Raw genomic sequence first — 8,428 nt, 5'->3', positions numbered from 1 at the left:
TAACCCTAACCCTAACCCTAACCCTAACCCTAACCCTAACCCTAACCCTAACCCTAACCCTAACCCTAACCCTAACCCTAACCCTAACCCTAACCCTAACCCTAACCCTAACCCTAACCCTAACCCTAACCCTAACCCTAACCCTAACCCTAACCCTAACCCTAACCCTAACCCTAACCCTAACCCTAACCCTAACCCTAACCCTAACCCTAACCCTAACCCTAACCCTAACCCTAACCCTAACCCTAACCCTAACCCTAACCCTAACCCTAACCCTAACCCTAACCCTAACCCTAACCCTAACCCTAACCCTAACCCTAACCCTAACCCTAACCCTAACCCTAACCCTAACCCTAACCCTAACCCTAACCCTAACCCTAACCCTAACCCTAACCCTAACCCTAACCCTAACCCTAACCCTAACCCTAACCCTAACCCTAACCCTCATACTAACCCTCATGCTAACCCTCATGCTAACCCTCATACTAACCCTCATGCTAACCCTCATGCTAACCCTAACCCTATTTTTAACCCTGACCCTAACCCCATGCCGCAACCTGATCCTATTTGCATCAAAAACACATCAAAATATGTCGTTTATAGGGTTATATTTCACGAAAAATCCGCTCGCGCGTGCGCTGCGCGTGGGCAAAGTCGCGACTTTCGCCCATGCTCGCTTCGCGCTTCGCGAACCAGGCAGAAGTTCCTCAAGGAGCGGCGGCTTTCGGTGGTCCTGGTTGACTCCTCGCTTTCGGTTTGCTAACTCGCGTGAACGCGCAAACAGGCTTAACCAACACCACTTTATTTTTTGCCTGACATCAGTAACGCCGGCTCAAACCGCATATGCATTTCGCATCGAGCAACCCCTTCATCGACACACATCGACATCGAGAGCATCAAACCCGAGACCAAAAGCAGGCGAATCGGCCTTCAAACAGAAATCATCGTGAGCAGCATCCACGAAGAGAGGGTCGCCAATGACAGATGCCCGGTCGTAGGTCAAAGTCCACGATGACCAGTTCCCGAGGGCAGTCAAATTGCCATTGCCGAAGAAGGATCGGTCATCAAAGGCCCAATACACGTTGGAGTCAGCAAAAGCCAACCCACTCCGCTTCCATTGAGCCTTGTTCCACAGTCTCCCTTGCGGCACGGCCGACGAAAAAGCCACTACGTTCCGCTGAAAAACGTTCGCCCGCGTAAAGTTGCCCAAGGCCTGCACCATCAAGACCCCGGTCGTAGTGTTCGAGTTCGTGGCGCCGTAGAAGACGTTGTTCTCGACAGTGTTGCCAAAGCCATTGTGAAAGAAGACGCTCGCTGCCTCCGTCCGCGCGACGACGTTCCCTCGAACCGCGTAGCCGGACGCCTCATTGTCGAGATAGATTCCAAAGCTCATAAAGGGCGAAGTCAGTTTCGGGCCCCCATCAATCCAGGAAGACCAGGCGCCAATGACATCCACCACGCGATTGTTCAGGATCACCGAGTCGTCTGGAGACGCGCCCGGATAGGCAATCAACGAAATTCCGCCGAAGTCCTTCGTCGTCAATCCCAAGTACCGCAGTCGGTTCCCGACCACAGTGTTGTTCGTAGACCGTGCCCCTTCAGCAGCGTTCGACCGAATAGCGATGCCCCATCTGCTGGAATTATCGATGCGATTGCCGGAGATGACCGCGTGCGCACAGCACGAGCAAAAGACGCCGCCAGCAGAAGCGAAAACTTCCCCGACGCCAGTCATCGAGTTGTTGGTGATGGCAGCTCCTGTCGTCCTGGTCGTGCCGTTGCCCACCAACGCAACACCAGATTGACCGAGATGCGCGAACGTCGAATTCGAGACAGAGAGTTCCGTCGTCGACGTTGCCGTGACGCCACCGCCGCCCAGCTCAGAGAAGACGCAGTTCTCGATTTTGACGCCACTGCTTCCAGACACGTGAAGAGCCGCATCGGTAGGAATGCCGATGGACTCCGCGTCGACGGAGAACCCGTTCTGGAATCCGAGGTATCGCGCATCCGTGTCGCTGAACGTCACGCTCTCGATCACAACCTCCTTCGAGGACTCCACGGCGATCACAGTCGTCGCACGCGGCACGACGACTTGCCGCGGCGCGCCCATCGACGAGTACAAGTAGAGCACGTCTCCGTCGCGCGCCCACTCGTCGCCGTCCGTCAAAAACGCACGAGAACCGTACGCGTAAAGTCTAGCGCCCGGAGCAAGTTTGCCGTCGTAGCCGGTACAGTTCTTGTCCGCCTCGGCCGGGCAGGAGAGCTCGAACCACGTGCTCGTCGTCGTCGAGACGCCGTGCAGCTCCAACCAGTCGAGCGTGGCGTTCGAAGCCAACTGAAGCGTCGCCTCGAAGTTGTTCCAGCCCGAGTGCGGCCAGACCATGGCGCTGCTACGAAATGAATCATGAACAGGCTCCGCCGTCGAAGTCGCGAGCGTCAACGCCCAGAGGTCGTCGCGCACGAACGACGTCTGGTTCGCGTAAAAGTACTGCTCGGGCGCGGCGGGGTCGTCGCGCGCGTCCGGCGTGCGCGCTCGGCTGGCCCGCTTGCCGCCGACCATCAACGTGCGGAACGACACATGAGCCTCGGGAAGAGCGCACGACCAGACGTTCGCGGCTTGCTCGATCCAGCAGTCGTCGTCGAGTCTCGAGCCGGCGGAGACGACGGCTTCGTGGCCCCCGCGCAGCGTCACGTCTTCCAGCCCGCCGAGCGCGAGCGGCGGCTGCTGGAGGTAGTACCACCGACGAAGACGACCGCGTGCGGCGCAGCTCATCAATCGCCGCCTCGAGCGACGCGAATTCCACGGCCGTGGACCCGCTCCGCACGACGACGCGCGGCGCCGTGCCGCTCGACGCGATGCAGAACAGCACGACGGCGGCGATGGCGCGAAGCGCCGCCCCACGGTAGCCGCACCGCACGCGGCCCATGCCGCCCAGCGGCAATGCTCTCGCTTGAACCAATATTGAACATTTGAGGGGCAGCTCGCAGCACGATGTTCGTGACCGTCTCGCGTAAAACCACCAACACGATCAACCTCGTCGCGCTCCTCGCCTCCTCCGCCAACGCATTCCACGACTGCGTCGAAGCCGCCGCGTCGAAGCGCGCGCGCTTCGCGACCGCGGACGCCTGCTCCGGCGGCCTCTGCCTCGGCATGCACGACGGCCCGCACGAAGGCGGGCCAGCCTCGTACCCCGTGGCCTGGGGCGCCGACGGGTTCGGCACGAGCCTGAACTCGACGATGACGGTCCGGCACCGCGAGCGAGAACTTTCGGCGCGCGCGGTACAGTTCTCGCGCAGGTGCCCGCGTACCCGGCCGCCATCGACGGCATCACGTACTACATGTGGACCGACGTGTTCTTCGGCGACGCGGGCGACGGCCGGATGAACCAGTTCGTGCCGCGCGTTCGACGGCGTCCCCGCGCGCGCGTCGCGCGCCGCGGACGCGCCGCCGCGCGCAGGCAGCTCTTGCTCGGGTCCGTCCTCGACTCGTCGTCGGGCGCGCCGGAGTACTCGCCCCACTGGCACTCCCACGCGACCTACGTCTTCGCCGCGCACTACTTCTTCGAGCTCTTCAACGAGACGACCAACGAGACGGACGCGCACGCGGCCTACGGCGACCTCTTCCCCGCGGAGCCGGGCGAGACGCTGTGGACGTCCTTCGCGCTGTCGCCCGGCGGCGACGGCGAAGATCTCAAATCGCCCCGGTGGACGCTCCAGATGGGCGTCGTCGGCGACGCCGCGCGGACGTCGACGCTCTCGATCGACCGGCCCTACATGGGCCTGCGACTGCACCAGACCGAGTCCTGGGCCGAGCCGGCCTACAAGAACATGTGCCTGAACGCCTGCTGGGAGCTCTACGGCGCCGACGACGCCGCGCACCTGCCCTCGAGCGGCGCGAACTACGAGCTCTCCGTGACGAAGCCGCGGCCCGACGCGTTCGACTTCGCGCCGCGCTGGGACCAGGACGAGGGCAAGGGCGTCTGCCCGCGGACCGTCGCCATCGAGGAGAGCCACGACGAGGCGACGCAGTCCGTCTCGTGGAACATCTCCGTCGATCCCTCGCCTCCACGGTCCGCCTCCTGGAACGATCCGCTGCACTCGCAGTCCGCCGATCCGCTGTGGGACGCGTGGCGTCGGACGCGAAGCCGCGTCTACGCGTCGCCGCGCGAGGCCGCCGCGCGCCGCCGCGTCTTCTTCGACAACGTCGCCCGCTACGAGCTCCGCGGCGGCGCCTACGAGCTCGACGAGTACGCCGACTGGACGGCCGAAGAGTTCCGCGCCACGCGGTCGTGTGCCGCGATTACGTCCAGCGCCGCATTTTGCCCCGACGCGGCTCCGTCAAACTCGACGGGCTCCGTCGACTTCCGCGGCTCCCAGGTGACGCCGGTCAAGGACCAGGGGGCCTTTGGCACGTGCTGGAGCTTTGGCTTCGCGGAAACGCTCGAAGGCCTCGGCGTCCGCCTCGGCCACGAGCTGACGAACGTCTCGAACCAGATGGTCATCGACTGCTGCCCGGCCTGCCGCGGCTCGGGCCAGGACGCGTCCTACGACTGGGTCGTCTCGCAGAACCAGGGCCGCATCGCCACGATGGACTCGTACCCCTACGCCGGCGATCCAGGCGAGTGCAAACACCCCGCTCCTTCCGTCCCGTTCGTCGTATCGGGATGCGTGCGCTCGCGCGACGACGCCGACGAGTCCGGGGCGCCGCTGCTCGCCGCGTTGATCGACCACGGGCCCGCGGCCTTTGGCATCGACGCGACCTGCCTCCAGGGCTACAAGTCCGGCGTCATCACGAATTGCACGACGACGGGCATCGACCACGAGGTCCTCCTCGTCGGCGCGGGCGTCGAGGCCGGCGTGCCCTACTTCCTCGCCAAGAACTCCTGGGGCGCCAAGTGGGGCGAAGACGGCTACTTTCGCTTCCAGCAGGCCGGTCGCCAACTCGGATTCGGCTCCGCGGTGCACGCAGTTTAAGATACTACTGTTTCCCCCCTTGATAATCATACATTAGTATATTGTCGAGGGCTCCGGCGTCAAAAGAACTCCGAGTGAAACGTCGCGCCGTCATCGGCGGGCTCACCTCCTCCTCCCGCGCAGCCGCAGCCGCCCGGCTCGTGTGACTCGCTCTTGTCGTCGACGTACTCTCGAAAATCCTCCGCTCGCTCCACGTCGCGCGCGCAGACGTCCCGCTCGCTGGACTCCTCCTCCAGATCCACCACCTCCTCGTCCTCGACGACGGTCGGCGGCGCCAGGGCCAGCTGGAGATCGGTCGCGAGTGTCAGGAGCTTGGACTTGCGCGGCCTCTTAAAACCCTCCCCTGAAACTTGCCTCTTGATCCAGTCCACGCCCTCCTTCTCGCGTTTCAACACGTCCTCGAGCTCGACGTTCAAGTCCAGACAGACCATGCGAATCGTCACCTACGAACGACACAGATAATTCACCGCTCCATTTTCACAAAACGCACCAGGGCAATGAGCGCGAGGGGCGCGACGACGCCGACGAGGAAGAGGATGTGGCGGTACGTGTCCTTGGTCGCGTCCCGCTCCTCGCTCATGTCCAAGCATCGCGCGTGGGTCACGAAATACACCAAGACGATGATCTGCGAGGAGCAGCGCGCGAGAAAGTCGTCCTCGCTGTCGACGTAGGGCGCGGCCGCGCCGACGAGCGACGCGTAGATGTGCGACGGCGGCGGCGGCGGCGCCGCCGCGGGCGTCGTGTCCGCGTTGCCGATGTCCTCGAAGGTTTTGGCGGCCGCGGGCGCAGGGGCCTTGCCCGTGGCGCCCTGGAGCTGGTTCGTGATCTCCTGGAACGCCACGCGCTTCTTCTTCTTCGCGGACTTGACGTCGTTCGTGTCGTCGCCGTCCTCGCCCGTGGCGTTGAGCTGCTTGTAGTTGCGCCGGGCCCCGCGCGACTTGCGCCGGGGGGGCGCGGAGTCCTCGGGGGGCGCGGAGGCCGCGGAGACCTCCTTGTCCTTGAGCGTCGTCACCATGTGGATGCGGAACGCTCTCGGGGCTGCCCCGGGCTGGTTCGTTTCTCTGCGAGGCGTGGAGAGCCGCTGTACGTATGTGCTCCGTTGTGAGGTCCGCTGGCTTTCGTGGCAATTGTGATACAAAGATGTAAATCCTAGGGGTTTTTATAAAACTCGCCTTGTTTTGATCCGCTGCAACTTGTTTTGATCCGCTGCAATTTGTTTTGATCCGCTGCAACCCAAACGTTCAACTTGTTTTGATCCGCTGCAACACTTTTTCTTGAACAAGGACGTCACGGCAAGACTAAAAAGAAAAAGGTGCTTGAGGTGAAAGCTGAAGAGAGTACCAGAGGCTGCCCAATGGCCGCGCTCTTCGGGGATCCAGCATTGCCAGACGGCATCTGCTCGCTGAACTGCTCGACGGAGGAGCACGCCGTCAACGACTTGATCGGCCGCTCGTTCGCGGGCACGCCGACGACGGACCCGGAGTTCAGCGTCGACTGGTGTCTCGGTCCTGGGCTCGCGGATAGAGGCTCGCCGCTCCGCGCCGAGGCCGCGGCCTTCTTCCTCTCGTTCAGCGCGGCGCGGTCCGTGGCGCGCCTCTGCAACTTCCGCGCGTCGTCGACCGTCGATCGTCGTCGCGAATCGAATTCCCGCCGCCCGACGAACCACAGTCTGCTCCTCGCGATGAAGACACCTCTCGCAGGTTCACCGTCCGACAGCACGGCTATTGGACGCGCGGCTTGACGCTGGCCGTGCGCGGCGACGACGGACAGCTCCAAGCGGTCTGCGTGTGCCGCAAGCTCTCGCGGGCGGAGCGGTTCGTGGATCTCGTCTCGGAGTCGATCTCCTACCACTACCAGCTGATGTCGAGCATCGTCTGCGACCGCATCCCCAAGCTCTTCACAGATGATGCTTTGAAGGCTCAAAGCATCGTCGTCGAGCGACGCGCGGACGTCGCGATGGGCCAGCTCCGAACGATGCACCACGACCACGCGGACAAGCCGCACTGGTACGTCGGCATCCTGGCCGTCGACCCCCAGCATCAGGGCAAGGGCCTCGGCGCGAAGCTCTGCCGCGCCGTGTCCGCGATGGCGGACAAGGACGGCCTGCCGTGCTACTTGGAGTGCTCCGGCCCGCGGAACCAGGCGCGGAACCGCGCCATCTACACGCACCTCGGCTACGGCGAGGTCGAGTGCTACAAGCTCGCCGACCCCGCCGGGGACGGGGAGCCGTACGAGGAGCTCTACGCCATGGTCCGGCCGGCCTCGACGTGAGTAAAGCAAGCGAGCTCGACTGCAACCCACCGGCACGGACAGCTCGGTGCCGCACGATCGCTTGTGGCAGCCGATGCTCATAGCTCATCAATGGATTCCCAGGCTCTTCGCTCCACGCCACAATCGGTCTACGCGGTTGTAACGGAGTCGTGCAACGGGCGGCCCGTCCAGGCGGCGCTCAAGACCTGGAAAAACATCACGGTCCTCGCGCTCCTGTGCCTGTCGCTCCTCGCCATCGCGCGCGCCGGCGCGCGGCACGCGCGCGCGCGCACCATTGACCCGTTCAGCAGGTCGCGGGCTTCAACTGCGAGAGCATCGTTCGCACCTACGAGCTCACCGAGGGCGTCTGCCCGACCCGCGCGCGCGCCGCGTCCCAAAAAAATCGACGCGCCGCGTCCGAAAAAAAGCTCTCGCTCCGTCGTAGTGCTCGCGAACTTCGACCCGTTTTACCTCAAGTGCGTCGGCGCGCTCTACTGCTTCGGCTTCTGCTGCTGCCCCTGCTGCAAGCTCGACTGCGACACGGCGGAGATCGAGAAGCGGTCGTGCTTCCTCCAGGCGATGCAGCGACGACGGCGCGAGCGCGCGCGAAAGGCGCGCGCGGCCATGGCCGCGAGGAGCGGCGCTTCCGGCGAGCCCGACGGTCTCGAGGGCCTCGAGCTCCTCGGGCGGCGCGACCTCGAGGAGGAGCCGTGAGCGCGCGTGAGACGTCGCGCCGTCATCGGAGGACCTGTTATGTTCGAAAAGCAGCGCCGGGCTGATGTGTTATGTTCCGAGGGGAGGGGGGCGAGGGGGAAAGGGCCGCGAGATGAGGCCTAGAGCTGGGCGCTCTCGCCGTAGCGGGCGTCGTCGACGATTTTCGGGTCAAAGTGGACGTCGGCGAGCGGGTCGTCGGGCATTGCCGGGGCCGGCGGCGGCGGCGGCGGCGCGGGCGGCGCCACGGGCGCCGCGGCGACGGGCTCCGACGCCGCATCCTCGTCGTCGTCGCCCCAGAGCCCCGGCTTGGGCCGGACGACGCGCTTCGTTTTTTTCGGTTCGAACTGGCCAAAGGGCTCCGCGGGCGGAGCCGTCGGGAGCGCGGGCGGCGGCGCCCGCGCCGCGGGCGGCGCCGGCGGCGGCGGCGCCCGCGCGGCGACGACGGGCGCCGCGGCGGCGGCGGGCGCCGCGCGGACCGCGCCCGCGGGCACAG

At 64.5% G+C, this 8,428-nt stretch overlaps 3 protein-coding genes across 3 annotated transcripts in view; 2 read left to right on the top strand and 1 right to left on the bottom strand.

Moving 5' to 3' along the window:
- The window catches only part of AURANDRAFT_66904 (hypothetical protein), a gene marked incomplete at both ends in the record, with an annotated part of 11,710 nt that extends 8,940 nt beyond the window's left edge, over nt 1-2,770 (bottom strand). The window contains 4 exons of the mRNA XM_009042186.1: nt 5-437; nt 487-563; nt 775-812; nt 881-2,770. Of these exons, the coding sequence (XP_009040434.1) occupies nt 5-437; nt 487-563; nt 775-812; nt 881-2,770 (2,438 nt within the window). The remainder of the gene's footprint in view (nt 1-4; nt 438-486; nt 564-774; nt 813-880) is intronic.
- Nucleotides 2,771-4,350: 1,580 nt separating this feature from the next.
- AURANDRAFT_31776 (hypothetical protein) lies at nt 4,351-4,971 on the top strand (the record flags this gene model as incomplete). Its single annotated transcript, XM_009042187.1, has 1 exon — nt 4,351-4,971. A coding segment is annotated over one exon (621 nt), but the record flags the coding sequence as incomplete, so codon positions are not given.
- A 1,354-nt stretch (nt 4,972-6,325) lies between these two features.
- Nucleotides 6,326-7,242, top strand: AURANDRAFT_66902 (hypothetical protein; the record flags this gene model as incomplete). The annotated part of the gene is made up of 2 exons (XM_009042188.1): nt 6,326-6,552; nt 6,672-7,242. 2 exons carry the CDS (start codon nt 6,326-6,328, stop codon nt 7,240-7,242), a joined length of 798 nt encoding a protein of 265 aa, XP_009040436.1.
- Between the last annotated feature and the right edge of the window lie 1,186 nt (nt 7,243-8,428).

Source organism: Aureococcus anophagefferens (genome assembly GCF_000186865.1).
Source record: "Aureococcus anophagefferens unplaced genomic scaffold AURANscaffold_28, whole genome shotgun sequence".
Lineage (NCBI taxonomy): Eukaryota > Pelagophyceae > Pelagomonadales > Pelagomonadaceae > Aureococcus > Aureococcus anophagefferens.
Note: the sequence above shows the minus strand (reverse complement) of the source record. Positions and strands in the feature narration are given on the sequence as shown.